The sequence below is a fragment of the Calliphora vicina genome, chromosome 1 (genome assembly GCF_958450345.1).
Source record: "Calliphora vicina chromosome 1, idCalVici1.1, whole genome shotgun sequence".
NCBI classification, from domain to species: domain Eukaryota; kingdom Metazoa; phylum Arthropoda; class Insecta; order Diptera; family Calliphoridae; genus Calliphora; species Calliphora vicina.
The window spans coordinates 166,960,164-166,981,748 of record NC_088780.1 but is presented as its reverse complement, the minus strand read 5'-3'; the positions used below and the strand labels follow the sequence as shown (position 1 = coordinate 166,981,748).

The window sequence follows — 21,585 nt, the reverse complement described above, 5'->3', positions numbered from 1 at the left end:
AATTAATTCTGTTAATTCGAAAAAAATAAATATTTTAAAAACTTGCTTGCCTAATAATATTAAACAAAATTATATTCCACAGAAGTAAAAAATGAAAAAGAAAAATACTAAAATAAATCCACTTTTGATCGGAATAGAATTCTGTGACCGTTTTGAACATTTAGTTTTTGTAATAATTTGAATAATAAAGTTGTTATTGGTCTATTTGAATAAAATCTTTTTTGTTGTATAAATCTTCTGAGAAAGTAAAGTTCAAAAAACATCACATCTTTCTGCACTAAACACGGATTTCTTGGGTTCATCATAATAGGGGGCAGTATTTAATTGTTTTTCGCATTAAACGATTCATTTACCTTTAAAAAAGTAATAATCTCCCAATAACTCAATTTTGGATTTTTTGTTGCTAAAATAAATTATGTTCCAATTCGCTGAGTTTCTAGAGGCAGTCGAAAACAAGTTATATTGTCGCGTTCGGGATACTATATTGCTAATATATTGAAAAAAAAAACTAATCGATAAAACCTATATTTTGCATTAAACATAGTAATACAAATATGCTATCGAAAAATGTAAATAAGAAAAAAATACAGAAATCTTTATTTTTTTCAATTCAAAGACGTACGAATGTAGCGTTCGGAATCGTGTAAATGTTCATATGTATCTTATTATGTATAGCATGGATGAAAAGTTTAGTACTATTGTACATTTTAGCATCAAATTATAAATACATATTTAAAAACTTAATCAATCAATTTTTAAATTAATTAACAACGTTTTCTATAAGCATCTTTATAAAAATTTCACTTTCAATGTGTCTCAAAAGGTTTTCCAAATCCTAAATAAAAACTTTGTCCCTAATCACGTCACCAAATTGATATATAAAACAAAAACAAATATTTAAAATTTTTGAAATTTTGTTTTTGATTTACAAAATTAGGGCCTTTATCATGAATAATAGAGAGCTGTAAATTAATGAATCATATTTGGTTTTTAATTCGCCATGAATGAAAAAAAAAAATAATTAATTATTTCATTAAATTTTTAAGTTCGACTGAAGAAAAACTTTTGGATGAATTAAAAAGTTTTCCTAAAGCCTTTTTAAATCCATTGAGTACATAAAAGCAACTAAAAGTATTTATAGACGGCAATACTGAGTATTAACACTTTTCAAATTTAAAATATTATTGAAATCAGTCGGTATTTCAAAAAATCGTTTCGAAAAAACATTTATTGTTTACACGATAATATTACAAATATTTTATTTCTTTGTTTTTTTATTATTTTATATTTTCTTTACATTTTTGTTTGCCTTATTTGTTTTTATAAATACATACCCGATACATATGAAAATAAAAAGTTTTTGAATTGTTTTAAACAAATTTTCAATACCGACCGTAAATCAAAAAAATCATTTGTATTTTTTGAAATTCTAATACAAATTTTGTTTAGACGATGAAATTGTATGATACTTGAGTTTTTGACAAATATTAATACTCAGTATTGCCGTCTATAAATACCTTAAGAAACATTTTATTTAAGAATCAAAGTATATATTTTTATTTTTATCTGAATTAAAAGTGAATTCCAAAAGGAATTGCAATGAAAATGAATAATAAAATTAATTCATTAAATTTTTAATTCAATTCATATTTTTGATTTAAAAATATTTAATGATGAATTCATTAACATTTTTCTGATTTCTGTAGCAGTTAGTTGCCATATATGACCACGGATTCTATACAATTTGGTCATTATTTCTTCGGCATTCTTTTAGAATGATTGTGAAAAAGAAAAACAACAATACTAAGTATTAAATTCAGAGCGTACATTTAGATCAATTTTGATTTAGCAATTTGTAAACTCCCTCAAACAAATGAATCGTTCAACTGAACTAGTTCATTCATGAACTACAGTAAAGCGACAAAATTAAGTTTGGTTTATTTTTGTATGCCATTGTGGAAAAGTCTGCTCTAGGTTTAATTGTAGATTATCTAGTCTTTTATGGTCTTAAAATAATTTAGATCTTAATATTTTGATTTAAACTTGTATTCAAATTTATATATTACGTAAAAACATTTCAATTAATATGCTTGTAAATCCAGTCGATAAAGTGAGAAACCTTGGTGTACACACCGGGGTAAGGAGCTACGGTACAAGGCTTAACACTCCATGAAACTATACCCAATTGTATGGTACCGTTGTACAACAAAGGGCCACCAGAGTCGCCAGAGCATTGGCCCTTACCACCCTCATCAACACCACCACAAATATGATCAGCAGTTGTAGCACCATTATGTCTAGAATTACATTCAGCATCGGAATAAATTTTCAAATTCACTTCCTGTAAATTGCTCTGGATGTAACCACCAGTCTGAAATTATAAGCAACATACAAATTAACCATTTAATAATACTTTCTTTTAAATAAAAACCTACAGCATTTAAACCCCAACCAGCTAAAACACCAGGAGCACCCTGTTGAGTTTGGGGAACTTCGAAGTAGGGATCGGGCAGTGTAACTGGAGCAAGTGTCTTGTAGTTGTAAACAAATGAACCTTCCAATTCCAACAAAGCAATATCATTGGCATATGATCTTGATGGAGCGTAATCCTCATGCATAATAATGCGCTTTACGGCAACAACATTTTCACCATTGGCACTTATTTTAGTGGTGGCATATTGTATACTCAGTTGACTAGCCGAGCGACCACTGACACAATGAGCAGCTGTCAAAATCCAACGTGGAGCAATAATGCTGGAGCCGCATGAATGAGAACCGGTGGCGCCACGCAAGGACACTATAAATGGATACTTTGTAACATCGGTAGCGGTACCATTTACAACACGACCTTCCGGAAAACAGCTAACGCTGCCAACCAAAGCTATCAAAGCCACCAACGAAAATTTAAACCACATTTTTGTCTATTCTCCACGAGAAACTAACAATGCCTCAAACCCTTAACTTCACTTTTATACTTTAGCGGTCTACAAAATTCTTGCTGAAATTCAGCAAAAGTTCTTATCACTTGGTTAATATGAAATAAAATATAATCTTTACCCAAAGATGACCAAACACTCAGCCATTGTGATACGTGTGTACAAGAATACCTAACTGCTTAAACATGATAAGATAATTTTAATGTTACAATTGGTAATATAAATTAAAAGCCCGCCATAAAATCGTACAAATTCTATATTGAATGGAATTAAATCTGTGTGTTGTTGCAGTTCAGATTAAATGATTTATGAATCAAAAATATTGTTATCGTTAAAATTTTATAGCTGCTGAATTGTTAAAATTTCCCAGTTGGTAAAATGTTGGGATTTACACAGCACAGTTGTAGTGCTCTATTCGACTATACCGAATCTTATACACCCTTGACCTTAATAGAAAAAGGAAACCGTTTTTGTGACCTCCATTTTAAGTGAAAAATCAGCTAATATCTCTGGAAATTAAGCAAATGAAGTCGGTTCAAAATTTTTTTCCGGAAATTGGCCAATTGTCTTCAATTATTTGCAACGAATTAAAATAAAAAAATTAATGCATTAATTTTGCTCAAAATTTGAGTCAAATTAAAATTTCTTAAATGTAAAACAACCCAACAAAAACTCTACTTACCTAGTAAGCCTGCAAGTAAGTGATGACTACTAATTATTTGACTGAAACACTAGTTATTTTTGTCCGCGTTTTAAACACAAGAATATGTTGCTAAAAAAACAAAAAAATCCTTGAGTGGGAATCGAACCGACATTCTCGATTCTTTCTTTGTGTTTGAAGCTAAGCTGGTTTTAACATAAACATATAAATTAATATAATATGAACAAAAAAAATTTAATGGCTTCGTCTGGTGTTGAATCACTAAAGTCTAGTTTTTCATTCAACACATTCAATTCATTCAAATTTTAACTTTGTTCATATCTATATCTTTATTTATACTCCTGATTAATTGCATAATAAATTTTAAGTTCACAAATACTTGATTAATCAGAAACAAATGTTCGAAAGAATTTATTTTTAATTAAATTTTTAAATATTCTATTAACAAATCCACAAATTAATTCGTTGTTAGTAATAATTCATTAATTATAGCATTGAATTGAATCAAGTTTCCTTTAATTCAAATCCATTACAAAATAGCTTGATAAAATTTGTTAAATGATTCAATATTTCTTCAATTCTAATCAATTATTTTTTTTTTAAATTTATTTTTTCAAAACAAAAAGAAATTGAATGAAGAATTGAATTATTAATTAAAATAATTTCAGCCTAACCACAAAAGAAATGTCGACAAATATTTAAAATTTCGTACTATTTTAAATCAGAATTAAAAATGGTATTTTATTATTTTAAGATAATCTTTTTGTTTTGAAACATTATGTAGTTTTTTTTGTTTAATTTTTTAAATTTAAATTTCAAAAATTTGGATCATATTTGACCCGGAGAAAAAATTACGAATTTTTGTTACGCACAATTAATTTAAATATTTTCAGAACTTAAATGTTCCCCGAGCAAATACCACAGCAATTTTTTTATGCATCAAATCAAATTTGACCCATTCACCACGTGGCAAGGGTATATAATTTTGTCATTCCGTTTGTAATTTCTACATTTTTCATTTGCGATAACGAAGTCGATATAGCCATGTCCGTCTGTATGTTGAAATCAAATTTCCGTAGTCCCCAAATAACTTACAAACATGATTGATACATCAAAATATTGGGAATTCTTCCGACCGGTTGCTATTTAAAATCGAGAAAATCGGCACAAAAAATCGGGACATCCTCGATTTTTTACCTAGTTTTTATGTATATCTGTATTACTAGTCATTAATGTACACAATATGGTTATCTAATGATATATATTTCAAAGTCCATTACTACGATGTATATAAGGATAGTAAAATGGGTCAAAATCGGGAAGAATATTTTTAACCCGAATTTTTAAAAAAAAATAAAAATTTGTTTGTCATATATTTTGTTTCTCTAATAAATTTAAAAAAAAATAAAATTAAAATTTGAAAAAAAATTTAAATTTTTTTACTTAAAAATATTTAAAATTTGTATTTTAATCCTTAAATGCATGATTTTTACTTTTATTTTTCTATAAAGTATCAAATATTTAGTTGATTTTTATTTATTATATTTCATTTAAATTTAGTTTGATTTAGAATTTCGTTAGCTGAAACTTTTCGTACTCCATTTGATTTTTCTGAATTAGAATCTGAATTAGTATCAAGCTTATATTCGTTTAAAATTAAGTGGAGCTGGAATGTAGACAATTGGCAACAATATGCATTAAAGGGTTAAAGTATAATTCGGTGAAGGGTATATAAGATTCGGCCGTATATAGCTCTCTTACTTTTTTTATTGGCAAAAAAATATCTATTTTCTTTTTGTGTCAACTTTGACCCGAGGATAACTAACGTCAGTAAATATGAAGGTTGAAAAATTTTCGAACATTAATATTTTTCGTAATAAAATATTTGTTTTATACATTTGGATTTTTGTTTTTATTTTTATATAATTTTAATCAAAGTATAACGTTTTAAGAGAACTACACTTGTACTTTTACAATTGTCCTTTTCAATTTCTACCTAAATTATTTAAATACCGATATAAAACGAAACGAAGGATCAATAATTACATACTTTTCGAGGTATTGAATGAATATTTTGCAGTGTTACACACGGAATGACATGACATATGGTGGTCAAAAACTCTTGAGGGATAGTTGGGGTATGCTTTTCACTTGTTTAATTTTTCACATTTTAAATAAACATTTTTAATCGCAAAAACGTGATAGTTTTATTATATGGAAATATCAAAAGTTGTGTGTAAGAATGAAAGTGTAATCAAGATATTATTATAGTTGTAAATTTGACAAAAGTCTAATGATAGGAGGTAACGTATATAAAAACTAACAGCTCCTACTCTTAGATTATAAAACCCCTTCATATGATAAATAGCAACTCTTAAGTACATACAATTTGGATTAAAATAATGCGGAAAGTTCGGCTAATTTTTATGGTTAAATAAGTATTTATTACTATTAGTTTAAGATGAGATCTAAAGTCAAATATTTAAGATTATTTGCAATATATTTCAGTAAATTTTTTTTTATTATGACATAAACTAACTCAAAGGAGCTGAAAAGTACGTTGTACGTTGATCTTATGAGAAAGTTCAAAACTGATCGCGAATATTATTGTGCCACTATGCTATGCTCTTTGTTTCAAAAGTAACAATTTCAAATACTTCAATAATAGTAGTTAATTTTATTGAAATTCATATTTTTTATGTACATACTTAAATAATAATCAGTTAATGTGGTTGTAAATCCAGTCGATATAATGAGAAACCTTGGTGTAAACACCGGGATAAGGAGCTGCGGTACAAGGCTTAATACTCCATGAAACAATACCCAATTGCACGGAACCCTTGTGGAACAAAGGACCAGCGGAGTCACCGGAGCATTGACCCTTACCACCCTCATCAACACCAGCACAAATATGATGATAAGTTGTAGTACCATTATGTTTAGCATTGCAGTCTTTATCGGAATAAATTTTCAAATCCACCTCCTGCAAAACGCTTTGGATATAGCCACCAGTCTAAAATTAAAACAAACGAATTAATATATGTAATAATTGTTTCTATTAAATAAAAACTTACAGCATCATAACCCCAACCAGCTAAAATGCCAGGAGCACCCTGTTTAGTTTGGGAAACTTCAAAGAATGAATCGGGCAATGTAACTGGAGCAATTGTCTTGTAATTGTAAACCAGTGAACGTTCCAATTCCAACAGGGCAATATCATTGGCATATGATTTAGCAGGAGCATAACCTTCGTGCATCACAATACGTTTAACGCCAACAACATTTGGGCCCAAGGCATTTATTCTAGTAGTACCATACTGTACATTAATTTGATTTGCCGAGCGACCACTGACACAATGAGCAGCTGTCAAAATCCAACGTGGAGCGATTATACTGGCGCCACAGGAATGAGAGCCTGTACTACCACGCAATGACACTATAAATGGATACTTTGTAACATCGGTGGCGGTGCCATTTACAACACGACTTTCGGGAAAGCAACTAACACTGCCAACCAAAGCGATTAAAGCTACTAGCGAAAATTTAAACCACATTTTCTCTATTGTCCTCGAGAAACTAACAATATTTCAAAACCTAATCAACATTTATATACAATCAAAAAGATTTTATGCTTAAATTCGGCAAAAGTTCTTATCGTAAAACTCAAAATAAAACGTAAATAGTATTTAAGATCTCCCACTACAAACACCCAAATATGATTTCGCGTGTGTACATTTTATTGGGAATTCCTCTTTTCACAAGATTAGATAATTTTTTTTGAAGGGGTAGCATAAATAAGAGGACCGTCAAAAAAATCGCTTAAATGATTTATGTATTGCATTGAATAAAATCTATTTTTGTCATTTGATTTGAACTAATTTACTACTATTATTTAACAAAAATGACATAACAGAAAACTAAGTACGTTTGTACTTATGCAACTATCAAAATAATGAACCAATATTCCAGACATTAATAAATTTCGTACAGATCGTGGTCACGAACCTAAACTCTCATGTCATGTACGAAAAATAAGTCCTTCAAAAACAAAAACGATTTCAATCAGTTAAGCTAAACATCACTTCAAAAGGAAAACTTAGGCCCTAATTTTGTAAATCATGACGTGATTTACAAAATTAGGGCCTTAAAATTTCACCTAAAACTAATAAAAACAAGTAAGAGTGCTATATTTTAAATTTTTTTTTTAATTTTTATTGTTTAAATTTTAAATTTTTTTTTTTAAATTTTAATTTTTTTTTTTGTTTTTTGATTTTTTTTTTTGTGAAAATTACAAACGGAATGACAAACTTATATATACCCTTCTCACGAAGGTGAAGGGTATAACAAGTAAGAGGGTTATATTCGGATGTGTCGATTCTTGTATTCCCACCATCAATATTTGACAATAAAATATTTTTCTAATATAGTGGTTATATGGGGGTCAATTATAGACCGATCCTCACAAAAGTTAGTAGAAAGATGATGTATACCTTGTGTGGGGACTAGGCACAAATATAGTCCGCTTTTCGCTTTTCCTTGTTACGTTTTTACCTATTAAAAACGGTGGTTGGTTTCCTTTAAATAAACCGGGTACTTTTGATTGCAAATAAAAGCAGTTTAGTAGTTTAAAATTTTTAACAACTCTTTATTTATTTAAATTTATACAACACTAATATTACACACTTTAAAAACACACTTTATAATGCACAAGAATATATTGGTAATGCAGTGTACCTACTGCAATCGCCTCCACTATTTAAACCCAGCGCCATCTTCCTTCCAGTAGATTCATGTAAGTTCTATTTCTACAATAATCACAGCTATGTTAATAATATCCACAGATATGTTGCAACTTGAAACCAGACGTTATAACGCGTTAGAAGCCGTTATACAGATTTGAATTCACATACAATTTCCTAACAATATATTAAATTATTATTTTAATTATTTTTTTTTATCATCATTTATTTATTAATGAACTAACAATAAGATGTTCAAATCTTATATCTAATAATTATTATTTAATTAGTCCAGCCAGTGCCGGACGAAACAATTTTGTATTCATGGTTGTTTTGGTTAAATTGACATTCTTCCTTCTAGATTAGGTCTCCTGTGTCCCGCCTTCTTAATCGAGTGTGGCCATTTTTTGTGGATTTTTTTAAAATATTTTTGTACATTTTTCGAGATTTCAGTTTTTACAATGATCTTTACAATAGATCTTTGTGTATATTCGAGTTTTTGATCATTCTTTTCATTTTGTAAACGATTTAAATCAAAACAATATTTTAATTCAATATAAATTAACTAAAATTTAATATTTTAAGTCCAATATGAATCTATTAAAAAAATAATGAATTCTATTCAAATAAAAGTCTTTAAATTAAGCTAGAGAATTAATTTATTGGGAATGGTTTTATAGAATGATTTGAGATTTTACATCTACATAAATTTTATAAAATTTAAATCTATATCTTTTGAAAGTTATAGAATTATTTGTGCACAGATAAAACAAAATCATTGTGAGATTTCCGATCAAGGCGAATTCATTATACACCTTGAGTTCAACCGCAATATTGTTTTCGTAATTGAAAACACAATAAATAACGTATGATTTCAATTATGAAAATTGTATTTTCAATAACTTTTTTATTAAAATTATTAAAGTAACTATGCGATTAAAGTTTTTCTTTTCCCGCACTTTTTTATTTACCGGGAAATCGGGATTGATTTTGAAATTTTCAATTTTAAGAATGTAGACTTTGTTAAAAACTAAAAAATTTCTGGTTTTAAAATGTAATTGATAAAAAAAATCTAACAAAAAAATAATATAAAGAGATAAACTGACTCGATTTCTAATTTTGGTTATATACAAACCGGTCACCATTTGTCATTTGTATCGAAATGGCTTCCATTAGATTTTGTTCCAATTAATTCTGTTAATTCGCAAAAATAAATATTTTATTTTTTTTAATTTTGAATTGGCAATGTTTTTCTTATTAAATCAAAAATTAAGTAATGATGTTAATTAAAACAATAATATTAAACAAAATTCAATGGTTTTATTTCAAAAATTTTCGTTTTACTCTTTGTGAAAAAGCTAAATACTAAAATAATTGCACTTTCGTTCGGAATAGAATTCTGTGACAGCCCTGAACATTTACGAGTTTTTGGAATAATTCGAATAATGAACTTGTTATTGTTCTATTTGGGTTAAATCTTTTTTGTTGAATGAATCTTCTGCATTTGTTTTGAAGTTTTAATCATCAAAAAACATCACATAAAACTAAAGAAAATAATTCCCGGGATTTCGGGATTGAAAATTTTTCGGAATTCCCTATAAACTCTATATGCTATATATCATTAATAAATCTACCATCTCTACATCCAGTCTCTCTACATATCGTCCAGTTTTTCAATCCAGCAGTATTCTGCACTTTGTTTCAATAATAAATAAATAACTACTAAAATGTTTTAATATTAGAGTTTTTATTGAAATTCGTATTTTATATATTTAAAACTCATTTCATGTGGTTGTAAATCCAGTCAATGTAATGAGAAACCTTTGTGTAAACTCCGGGATAAGGAGCCACGGCACAAGGCTTAATACTCCAAGAAACAATACCCAATTGTACGGAACCCTTATAAAACAAAGGACCACCAGAGTCACCGGAACATTGACCCTTACCACCCTCATCAACACCACCACAAATTTGATCAGCTGTTGTATCACCTTTATGTCTGGACTTGCACTCTTCATCCGAGTAAATTTTCAAGTTCACTTCCTGCAAGTTCTTTTGGATGTAACCACCAGTCTGAAATTCAAATAAATAAGCAAATTTACAGTTTATTAACATTCTCTGGCAAATATGTAAAAACTTACAGCATTTAAACCCCAACCAGCTAAGACACCAGGAGCGCCCTCTTTAGTTTGGGGAACTTCAAAGAATGAATCGGGTAATGTAACTGGAGCAATTGTCTTGTAATTGTAAACAAGTGATTGTTTCAATTCCAACAAAGCAATATCATTGGCATAAGATTTGGCGGGAGCGTAACCTTCATGCATAATAATACGAGTTACGTTAACAACGTTTGTGTCATTGGCACTTATTAAAGTTGAAGCATATTGTATACTAAGTTGACTAGGCAAGCGTCCACTGACACAATGGGCAGCGGTTAAAATCCAACGTGGAGCTATAATACTGGCTCCGCAGGAATGAGATCCACTAGCACTACGCAATGACACCATAAACGGATACTTTGTAATATCAGTAGCGGTACCATTTACAACACGACTTTCAGGAAAGCAGCTAACGCTGCCAACCAAAACTATCAAAGTCACCAGCGAAAATTTAAACAACATAGTATTTGTCTATTCCCCAAAATAAACTAACGATATTTCAAACCCTAATCATCATTTATATACGAAAAGAATTTTATGCTGAATTTTTGCACAAATTCTAGCCACGCGATAAGAAAAAGAAACACCTACATATTATGTTTATCAAGAGATGACCGACCGACCGACCACATAGTCATTATTGTGCGTGTGTTCAACTGCAATGGGAATATCTCCTTTAACATGATTAGATAATTATTATTGAATGGGTAATATAAATAAGAGGACTGACTACCAATAAAGCGTGAAAACATATTTATTGTATTTAATACAATCTCTGACATTTAAAGATATTTACTACTTGGGTACAAATGAACAAACTTGCCCAATGTGAAAGTGATAATTCAAAAGTGTGGTTGTTCAAGAAGTTATTATTATCTAAAATATCCGTATTGCTTTTGTAAATTATAAAAACCAACTTAATACATTAAGTTCTCGTTATACTAACTTCTTAATTCAATTGAGATTAGACAAGTAAGAGTGTTGTTGTATTCGGATGTACCGAATATTGTATACCCACCATTAATGTATAACAATAAAATGATCTATAGAGGGTAGGGTCAATAATAGACCGATCCTCACGAAAGTTGGCAGAAAGATTTAGGTTCATATAAAAGTTGTTTATGTCCAATTTCTCACGATATTATCCCTCTAACCGGCAAGACCTAAAAATTATCCAATGAAGTCAATATTTTTTTTCCAAGTAGATAGAACGATAAGTTTTAATTTGTCAGGCGAAAAACATTCTGAACGAACGCACAGAGGGTTGAAATGTACCAAAAGTGGCGATTAATTCAAAATCTGAACTTTATCTGACACAGTCATGTTTGTATTGGGTTAAAGTGCATTAAATTTTACATTAGTACCAAGGTGCATTTAATAAGGTGCCATCGGCAGCACAGCTGATTATAGAAATAGCTCGCACAAATATCAAACTACATATATAAAAAATATTCGCCCGTATGTCAAACTCAATATATAAAAAATAAGTGAATTCGCCTGTATTTATTTCAATTCGCCACTGCTGTCACCTTGTTAAATACGCCTTGATTAGTACAGTTGTGAGTAACTTACTTTATTGGCAGTGAGCGGTCAAAGTCAAATAATTTTTACGAATTTACAAAATTGAAAATTGTGATATTTCGAGAGCTTATATTTTTTGTTAAGTCTGTTAAAAGTAGAAATATTAAAATGGAACCATCAACATCAGGTATTTGTGAACATAAGTAAATATTCTTTGTTTAGATAAATGTTTTGCAAATATTTTTTATTTTTTTTTTTAAAGTGTTCCATTATTGGGGTTTTTTCGATATATAGATTGAGTTTAAAAAAGTTCAGGGCGAGATCGGGTAAATTCCATTAAATGCTCTTAAAATATAAAACCGTTTGAATCACAAAGCACGAACATTTTGATCCCCCTTTTATACGGCTTATTGGGCATGTATTTTCGGAGGTCTTTGGAACATATTTGGAATCAGCGATGACACTACCAATACTCCACAGAAACGATGAACTCGAGAAATTGTTCATCAATGGTAAAAAAAGGATTCAAATGTTTTACGAACAAAAGGAGAAAATAATAATGTGATGGACCGACAAGACCGTCTTGAGAAGCCCTTCATTATTTCGTTTCTAAATCAAACATTCTATTTTTTTTTTTCACTACAAGTACATTATAAAACTGAAATATAAAGTGTTATCTACTTACCGTAAAATTTTGAAGTGGATCATTTTATTCTAAATGTATTTTAATGTACATATGTATGTGATCGCTACTGATCGCCTAACTTACGTATTTTCTTCCTAATTTTTATTAACAATCGATTTAATCATTTTATGTTAAAAATTACAACACCTTATCATATTCATTATTTTTGTATTGATAATAAATTATCACAATTAGAACAATTTAACCGATAACGAACTGTGTAGTTCGAATTTTTTGAAACCTATTATTTCCCGATCTGATGTTAACTATACGAAATAACAGCAAATACCGTGCTAAGCTACCGTTACCGAAATAAAAAAAAATACTGTTACCGTTAAAATACCTTTGCCGAAATAATTGAAATTAGGCACATTCACAGGACAACATAGAATTTACTGCTTTCTTGCGTGAATTGAGTTGTTTTTATCTATCAAATATTAGTTGTGTTCGCGTACTTGATAATTTGTAATAATTTGTACAAATTATCACTGGAAGGGGAACGGGATTCCGTTCGTTTACTTTTAAAAACTTGTAACAAGAGAGCAAGTGAGTGTTAAAAGTGACAGTTCGTAGATAGAGAACATGATATTTTTTACTGGACATTTTTTCTCCAGTAAAAAATATCAACATAAAAAGAATGTTTAAAACATATTGTTGCAAATGTAACCCCATGTCTCCACGTAGCAATATTTATTGCTAAACTCAAGCAATAACGTCGGCAGAACAACAGCAGAGTGATTGCTGATTGCTTTAAGTGGAGAAAACGTTCGTCACAAATATTTCTATGAAAAACTTTGGTGTATTTTATTTATATTTTGTATTGCATGCTTTTTTTCACTAATTTCTTTGTTTTTTTACTTTTGGTACTTAAATAAATTAAATATGTATGAATTAATCGCACCGAATCATAGAAAGAAGAAATTTTACATTAATAATAACTGATCTGACAGCTTATTGCTTAACAATAATTGCTCAGGCAATCAGTAGAGCAATCATTGCGCAATGGATTGCTACATAAGGCAATTTGCGGTCTACACTCGCAAATTTCATTGACGCAATCAAATTTGACAATTGCAGCAATAAATATTGCTACGTGGAGACCTAGGGTAAACAAAACAAAAAAAGTTGAAAGTTAACACAATTTACAAATCTTGCAAAGAAAAGAAGTAAAATAACATAAAACAAACGTTTTAAATTGATTTATAATAAAATACAATTTATTTTTACAAATTGTTGTTCGCGTACTTTTTTGGATATTTTTTTAGATTGAGAGTAAATGTATTTTTACCCTCTAAATTAAAGTTACTGGATAATTTTTACTGGAAAGTACGTGAACACAATTATTATTGTAAAAATAAATTGTTCAGTGTGAGTATAAAGTAATTTTTATTTTAGTGATATCACGATGATTTAGATACAAGAACGCTACATTAGAACACGAACAAAAGCATATTAGAAGTTTACCGTTATCAACAAAAAATGTGGGGGGTATATTGGTTCTGTCATTTCATTTTAAACTTCGAACTGTTGAAGGCACATCGTGGTCGGATTTATAAAATTATATATTGTGCAGTTCGCGTGAATTGTTTTTTCATATAATATAAAATGTTATTCTTTAAAGTGCATTGTTTGAGTTTTAATCTGAATTCATTAACAATATTTTCCCTAATAACCCTCTTTTAAGGCTAGCTTCAGCAAACCTTTCATTAAGCTTTCATTTTCAAACCTTTTACAGGCTTTCAACAGAAGACATTCTAAGACATGCCTTTTTCTATCAGCCCTTTATTAAAAAAGCGAATATGCAGGGCCTAAACAATTTTGCAATGCGGCTGTGGTCCTTTTGTCTGCAAAATATGGCTTATACTGCATATCATTCCCCCGGAAAATATAAAATTTATTTGCTTGTTGTTTTTGTAATTGTTTCGTAGTTGTAGTACAATATTTTCACTGAATCACTAAAAAAACGCATTTTAGTTAAAGTGGTAATAAATCTGAGCCCCCCATACTTATTTCCAGTTTGTTTAGCTCAGAAAGTGGTGGTTTGAATGCTGGCTAGAAAATTTCAAGGCAAATTTATTTACTAACTAAATTCGCCTTGATATAATTTTAGTATGAGAACTGTCGTCACGATAAATAACCAGAAATTGAGAAAATGGGGCTGAATCTTATAAATTATTGGTCAGATTGCAAATGAATATGAATGATGAAAGAAGAATGGTCACAATCAGAAATTGAGAAAATGGGGCTGAATCTTATAAATTATTGGTCAGATTGCAAATGAATATGAATGATGAAAGAAGAATGGTCACAATCTAATTTTCTTAAAGCCTACGTCCTGCTCTACAATTCATTCATACTCATTTTGCAATCGGACCAATTCTAATATTCAGAAATTGTCCGAAAATTTTTATTAATAATGAATTGAATAAAGTTTATTTTTCTCTATAGAAAAACTTATGGAAATCACACACAAAAGTGCATTTTGTATATACCTACATACATAATGAAAAAATGTTTTGATAGCCTGTCGCTTTTTTAGCTTACAGTGTTTTAAGCTGGTTACGGTAACTCTGCTAACATTTGTCTTTGACAGTTCCAGTTAATCGAACAGCTGATTGAAAATCAGTAAAGCAGAAAAAAAAATTACTTTTGGTTTGTTTTGGTTTTTTTGTGTAACTTTTTAAATAAAATAAATTGTGTACAAAACAAATAAATTTATATTTTTTAATAACAAATCATAATAAAAAAGAAACAACACGACATCGATGTAAGGATATGGCACTGCCACGTATAACTGATTTTGAAATATTGGAAAAATTAGGAGTGGGCAGTTATGCGACAGTATACAAGGCAAAACACAAGGTTAGCAATTAATAATCCCTTCTATTACATTGATAATGCATATCTTATATACGACGTGTACTTATTTATTATGTCTTTGCGTTATAGAAAACTAAAACTTATCATGCCATTAAATTTGTGGAAATGTCTTCGCTGTCCGGCAGCTCGCGAGAGAATTTAATTACGGAAATTCGCCTGCTGCGCTCGTTGAGCCATAAATATATTGTTACCTTGGAAGACTTCTTTTGGGATGATAAGAACATATACATAGTCATGGAATATTGTAATGCTGGCAGCCTATCAACATTTATACGTTCTAAAAAATCACTGCCAGAGGCCACTTGCAAATATTTCCTTAGACAGTTGGCAGCTGCTGTTCAATATATGCGCAGCAATGATGTCTGCCACTTCGATTTGAAGCCTCAGAACTTGTTACTGACCAAAAACAATTCTAATGTTTTCTTGAAGGTGGCCGATTTCGGATTTGCCCAACATTTGAAATTGGGTGAAATTAATTTGCAATTGAAAGGATCTCCTCTCTATATGGCGCCAGAAATAGTGCGCAAACATCAGTATGATGCTCGTGCTGATCTTTGGAGTATAGGTGTGATATTGTACGAGTGTTTGTTCGGTAGAGCTCCCTATAGTTCGAAAACTATTGAGGAACTGTTGATGCGTATACGGAGTTGCGAGAAAATTAATTTGCCACCAAATGCTCGCATAAGTAAGGAGTGCGAAGACTTATTGAGTCGTCTATTGCAACATGATCCAGCCAAACGTATTTCGTTTAATGATTTCTTTAACCATGCATTTTTAGATCTCAAAACATTTCCTTCAGAAAAGGTAAGTTTGCTTATATTCCTTTTCAAATTTATATTCTTAATAAATAACATTTTATATAATTCAATTCCTTAATTTTTAGACTCTTCAAAAAGCAGTAGAGTTAGTAACACAAGCCGTGGAATATGATGAAAAGCAAAATTACAAAGAGGCCTATTATCTATACTGCAGTTCACTGCAATATTTTGTACCTCTCATAACAGATGAAGCCGATGCTAATAAGCGCATGGCTTTGCGCAATCGAGCTCTAACTTACCTCAAACGAGCTGAAGAAATTAAAAATGTGCTAATAGAGCAGGAATACAAAGCCTTAGCTCTACGACAAAGTAAGGAACAACAGAAACAGGAGCCTTCAACGTCAACGAACATAATTACGGAAGTTTTGGAACCAGAAACTCGTTACAAACAACTATGTAACACCCCTAAAAAAGCAATTAACATTTGTTCTCAATACATTTAGTTTATCTTTTATACTTGCAGTTGCATTGTCTCACTCCAGTCCTTCATTAAAAACAGCCTTGGAAATAGGTCGACAAGGTGAATTATATCTATATGAACGTAAATATGATGCCGCATTAGAGTCTTTTACATCTGCCTTGGGTATACTGGTGCCGTTTCTTAATAAAGAACCCAAAGGCGAAAGAAGAACTTTATTAATACAACAGGTTATTTCATAAATATTTTTATAGTTTATTTAATGTTATTTGACTTGGATTTTTGTTTTAGCTGGATTTTTGGATGAAAGAAGCTGAGAGCATTAAAAGTCTTTTAAACGCTAAAGATATACAAGATGATGACCAAAAACTTAGCCATTCGGTACGCAGTTGCAGTATTCAGTAGATTGAATATACTATATCTTAGAACCGTACATGTGTCTGTTTGCTTTAGATTTAGCTACTAGAGTTGTTCTTTCTTCTTAATCTATATTTTCTAAAATTATTCTTAAATAGTTTTTCATTTTATTTTTTACAATATACAAAACTTTTTATAGCTTTTACAAACGTACACAATTTATACTTATAGACATATGCTTTTAATATTTATGTATTTTGTTAATTTTTTATATACATATATTGTATTTATTGTCTTTTGTTTAACAGCAAACAGTAGCAAATTTGTGATTAGAAAAAAATATATGTACTTATTGTTTTATTTATTTTTAATAATAGTTTATATTTTTTGATATTTATGTTCCTTAGCATTGGCATTATCAAACAAACCATTTCGTGAGTATATCATTGTTTTTATATAATTTAATTGTTGTTTTAAGTTCCATATGCTTTACATTGTTGAGAAACATTTTCTTGTATGTAATTTTTAAGAAATAAATTCTAAAATTTATCTATTTATTGTTATAAAAAAAATAAACATATTTAAATAAAACAAAAACTTCAGATATTTTTATTTTGTGCAGAAAAAGTGTTAAAGTTTTTTTATCGTACCTTACCACTTCCAAATTTGTTGAAATTCGGAAATTTTAGGTTCCTTAAATTTTTAAAAATTGCTATGTTTTGGATTCTGTTCAGTGAAGCCAATTACCATAGTTTTGTAGGAAAATAGTAAAATTATAATATTAACATCATTTACAAATTTAACTACTCTATTAAACATTTTAACAAATCTATTAAATTAGCCGTTAGTAGTACCAGTAAATCCCTTAACATAGTACAGTAAATAAGCTAGTATTAAAGCTTTGGCAACACGTATTTTAAGGGATTTATTTGGAGCTTGTAAATCTTTTTACATTTATGTGTTGTATTTCTATAGCTAACAAGTGCTTTGAGCGGAAATTTAATATGTGTTTTGTTATTGTAACAAAAACAAAATACATGTAAAACTCGTAGCTATAGAAAAATAGCACATTATTGAGATCTACAACATTTATGAAAAAATAGATTATCGTTACCGCTAAAATACCTATACCGAAGTGGTAGTCAACCTTGTTAATAATATGCATTAACAATAAAAGCATTTTAACCAAATTATAAATAATATTTTACAATATCATTGCTTTATAAATTTCAATTTAAAAAACGATTCGTTTTTTCTTTTTAATTTTTTTTAAGCTTGACAACTCTAACAATGCCTTGTTATTATGCTATCGAACTATCGATAACTCGTTTGACCATAAACTGCCATCGCTATCTATGTGTTTTGACACTTGTCATAATTAAAGAAAACATTCCAATATATGTTTTCATTTACAACAATTATTTGTGTTTGTTTTTTTGGTAATTTAAGCAAAAATTTAACACCAACTTTATTAAAAACTTAACAAAAATGTAGTTATAAATGAATTAAGTGAAAATATAAAGCAAACTAATTGTGGAAGTTAAAGAATTTAAGCCACAAATATTACTAACACATGGGTGCTGCCAGGGGTAACGCCCTGTTTTGTTTTTTAACTATTTAAAACAATATAACACAATTTTAATTATTAAATTGATATATTTAATATATTTACAGTTTACTTTAACAATTCTACATAAAATAAAAGCTCAAATCTACAAGAAAACGTAAAAACGGCAGCAATATGAATTATGGGCGTAAGACTCCATCGACATATCGATCAAATCCCTCTGTGTACTCTCATACTACGGGAAGGTAAGTGTTTTTATTATAAAATCATCATTGGAAATTGTTAATTGATATTGTTCTGTTATTAGATCATCTACAAATCTGCATACGGTGAAATCCCGTTCCACGCGTTCGGTGCGTATACCCTGGTACCAAAGACCCATTCTAAAGAACAATCAATATATTGATATACAAAAAAATGCCATGATGATTGGTTTATTTGCCATAGTAAGTATTAGTAATACTAGATGATACATTTTGTGTTTAATTGTTTGGTTTTTTGTTTTAATTTTTAGTTCTTGGCTTTGTTTACTATTGGTACTGCCATCTTTGATATCTATTGCTTGGCCATGGCTGCGCCTGGTTCCACACATTATGGTTATTATATTATATCATATGAATTTGTGTATGTAGGCAACAAACATGGTGAGTTAAAGTTGTTGTTTTTTATTTAAATTATAATTAAAGTGTTTCTTAATTAAAATGTTTCTATTTTTAATTGTTTATTTCAGTGCGCAACATGTTGATGGTTTTTGCTTTATTTTCCTTAGTATTGGGTGTTATAATACTGTTTACCAGCATACTACTGGTCGTAGCTTTAAGAAAGGTAAGAATAAATTTTATTTTTTTTTTAAATGAACTTTTATTTATTTTGAAATTTTCATCAATAACAACATTTTACATATTTCACACATTATTATTAGCTTTCTTCAATTTAGTAACAGATTTTTTAAAAGGTTTTAGTCTCTGAATTCTGACTAACACTTCAATAAAAATCTGACTATTTGTCAAGAAAGCTATTTTATTTTATTAACATTTTATATTGATTCTTCACAAGCATCATAAACATGGAAAACAAAATCGTTTTGTTTTAATACCGGTAACATTTGTTTATTTTATGATTTTTCCATTTCATCCACAAAAACACATGTTTTTCTAAATACAATATTATAAAACAAAGTTATTTGTAATTGGCTCTCAAGTTTCTCCCTCATTTTACTACGAATATAATAAATTGTCTAATTGATTATTCTTTATTATTTTATTAACAGGAATATGAACGTAAAATTTTACCTTGGCTGTGGACATTTGCCATATTTACGGTATGGCGCCTTTTGTCTCTACTGTTCTTTGCCATTGTCAATGATTTGTATTTTGCCTACAATGCTGTCATGGTATTTATGTGGTCTGTTTTCATATTGTTTTCCATTTTGGGTTGGTGTGTGGTTTATTCGCTATTCCTGGAATTAGTAGATCTAACAAAACTGGAAGATTTGGCCCACTTAAGAGTAAGTAGTAATAATTTAAATTATGTTTTTATTATTAATTATATTCTTTCATTATTATTATTACAGATGGGCACCATGGCTTCTTTGCATGCCTCCACTGCCAATTCCTTAGCCGGTTCACGTCCTACTACACCTCACAGTACTGTCTCTACTATGCCGGTTGGTTAGATTTATATAGAATTGCTCAACTATTGACATTCTCTACGAATCTCTTTACAAACATTGTTTTATACATATGTATTACTTTCGAAACCGTCCTTTATTTTTAATTTTTATTTTATCAATAATCTTTTTCAAATACCTTAATGTAGAAAACATTCCATTTATATCATATTATTTTGTTTGAAAATGTTATGACATTTAATTATGTGTATTTAGAAGTGCCTTAATGGAAAATAATTCATCATTATTTGTTCTTTACACTGTAGTGTAGTTGATTATAAAGCTTACAAATTGTTTTAAGTACATTTATACATTTTATAAAACTTTATATATACATATATATTTAGTATATAAGCCGAAATTTACACCGTCCATTTTTATATAATACATAAAAATATGTATTTTTAAATTTTTTTTCTACTTTAACGAGTGCAAACATGAAAACCGTATTTTAAGTTTTTATTTAAATAATTATTATCTCAAATATTATTGAAAATATTGAACATATCAGTCAATAAAACAAAATAAGTACTTTTTCCAGTAATAACGATATGAGGATTTTTTTATTATCCCGAAATAAATACCTAAAATAACTACTCCGGCATACGTTTTCACGACAATTGGATCCTCGCTCCATAACGACCCGAGTCTCGCTCTGCGACAGCGACAGCTGTATCCATCGGAAGTTTTTTTCCGGGAAGAACTTTAGACTATAGCATAGCTGTTACAACAACAACGAATAGCTCACTTGGGTACATTCAGGTGGTCCCTTTGTGTTTACATAGTTTGGTATATTTTTAAAAAATAATGGAAAAAATATGAAATAATACAGTGCCGAGCTGGGTGCAAAAGTAACAGAATTTAAAATTGTTGATTTTTCTTAAATTTGATTTGTTGTGAAATTGGTGAATTTTTAAAAATTTACGTTTTTTACCCTTGCGAAAATGCGAACTTCGCACAACCACCATTGATTCTCAAATGAATTTTTTTTTCATTTATTTAATTTTTCACGTTCGCAAATAAAAGTTATAACCTGACCTTTACAATAAATAAATAACTCAACTGGATTATTTCTGTTCCTTTATTTTCTGTTTCTCTCAACCCCTAACCTAAAATGTTCTCATCTCACTCTCTCAGTGATATAACTAAAAAAATTAAAGGAAAAAGGACACATT

At 29.3% G+C, this 21,585-nt stretch overlaps 5 protein-coding genes across 5 annotated transcripts; 2 read left to right on the top strand and 3 right to left on the bottom strand.

The window, feature by feature from the left end:
* Window positions 1-1,902: 1,902 nt before the first annotated feature.
* On the bottom strand, window positions 1,903-2,953 carry LOC135948691 (mite allergen Der p 3-like). Its single transcript, XM_065498094.1, has 2 exons — window positions 2,436-2,953; window positions 1,903-2,371 (listed from the first exon to the last, which is right to left on the bottom strand). Exons 1-2 carry the CDS (start codon window positions 2,913-2,915, stop codon window positions 2,078-2,080), a joined length of 774 nt encoding a protein of 257 aa, XP_065354166.1. The 5' UTR covers window positions 2,916-2,953; the 3' UTR covers window positions 1,903-2,077.
* Window positions 2,954-6,247: 3,294 nt separating this feature from the next.
* Window positions 6,248-7,155, bottom strand: LOC135948693 (mite allergen Der p 3-like). The gene is made up of 2 exons (XM_065498096.1): window positions 6,672-7,155; window positions 6,248-6,610 (listed from the first exon to the last, which is right to left on the bottom strand). Exons 1-2 carry the CDS (start codon window positions 7,149-7,151, stop codon window positions 6,317-6,319), a joined length of 774 nt encoding a protein of 257 aa, XP_065354168.1. The 5' UTR covers window positions 7,152-7,155; the 3' UTR covers window positions 6,248-6,316.
* A 2,927-nt stretch (window positions 7,156-10,082) lies between these two features.
* Window positions 10,083-10,968, bottom strand: LOC135948692 (CUB and peptidase domain-containing protein 2-like). Its single transcript, XM_065498095.1, has 2 exons — window positions 10,478-10,968; window positions 10,083-10,409 (listed from the first exon to the last, which is right to left on the bottom strand). Exons 1-2 carry the CDS (start codon window positions 10,955-10,957, stop codon window positions 10,116-10,118), a joined length of 774 nt encoding a protein of 257 aa, XP_065354167.1. The 5' UTR covers window positions 10,958-10,968; the 3' UTR covers window positions 10,083-10,115.
* A 4,360-nt stretch (window positions 10,969-15,328) lies between these two features.
* Aduk (Another Drosophila Unc-51-like kinase) lies at window positions 15,329-17,771 on the top strand. The gene is made up of 5 exons (XM_065498093.1): window positions 15,329-15,563; window positions 15,651-16,385; window positions 16,465-16,795; window positions 16,863-17,047; window positions 17,109-17,771. The coding sequence occupies exons 1-5, from the start codon at window positions 15,477-15,479 to the stop codon at window positions 17,220-17,222; spliced, it is 1,452 nt and encodes a 483-aa protein (XP_065354165.1). The 5' UTR covers window positions 15,329-15,476; the 3' UTR covers window positions 17,223-17,771.
* Window positions 17,772-18,533: 762 nt separating this feature from the next.
* Window positions 18,534-20,957, top strand: pasi2 (Protein). The gene is made up of 7 exons (XM_065511722.1): window positions 18,534-18,613; window positions 18,849-18,986; window positions 19,049-19,187; window positions 19,256-19,385; window positions 19,472-19,566; window positions 20,012-20,248; window positions 20,315-20,957. Exons 2-7 carry the CDS (start codon window positions 18,916-18,918, stop codon window positions 20,414-20,416), a joined length of 774 nt encoding a protein of 257 aa, XP_065367794.1. The 5' UTR covers window positions 18,534-18,613; window positions 18,849-18,915; the 3' UTR covers window positions 20,417-20,957.
* The last annotated feature ends 628 nt before the right edge of the window (window positions 20,958-21,585 follow it).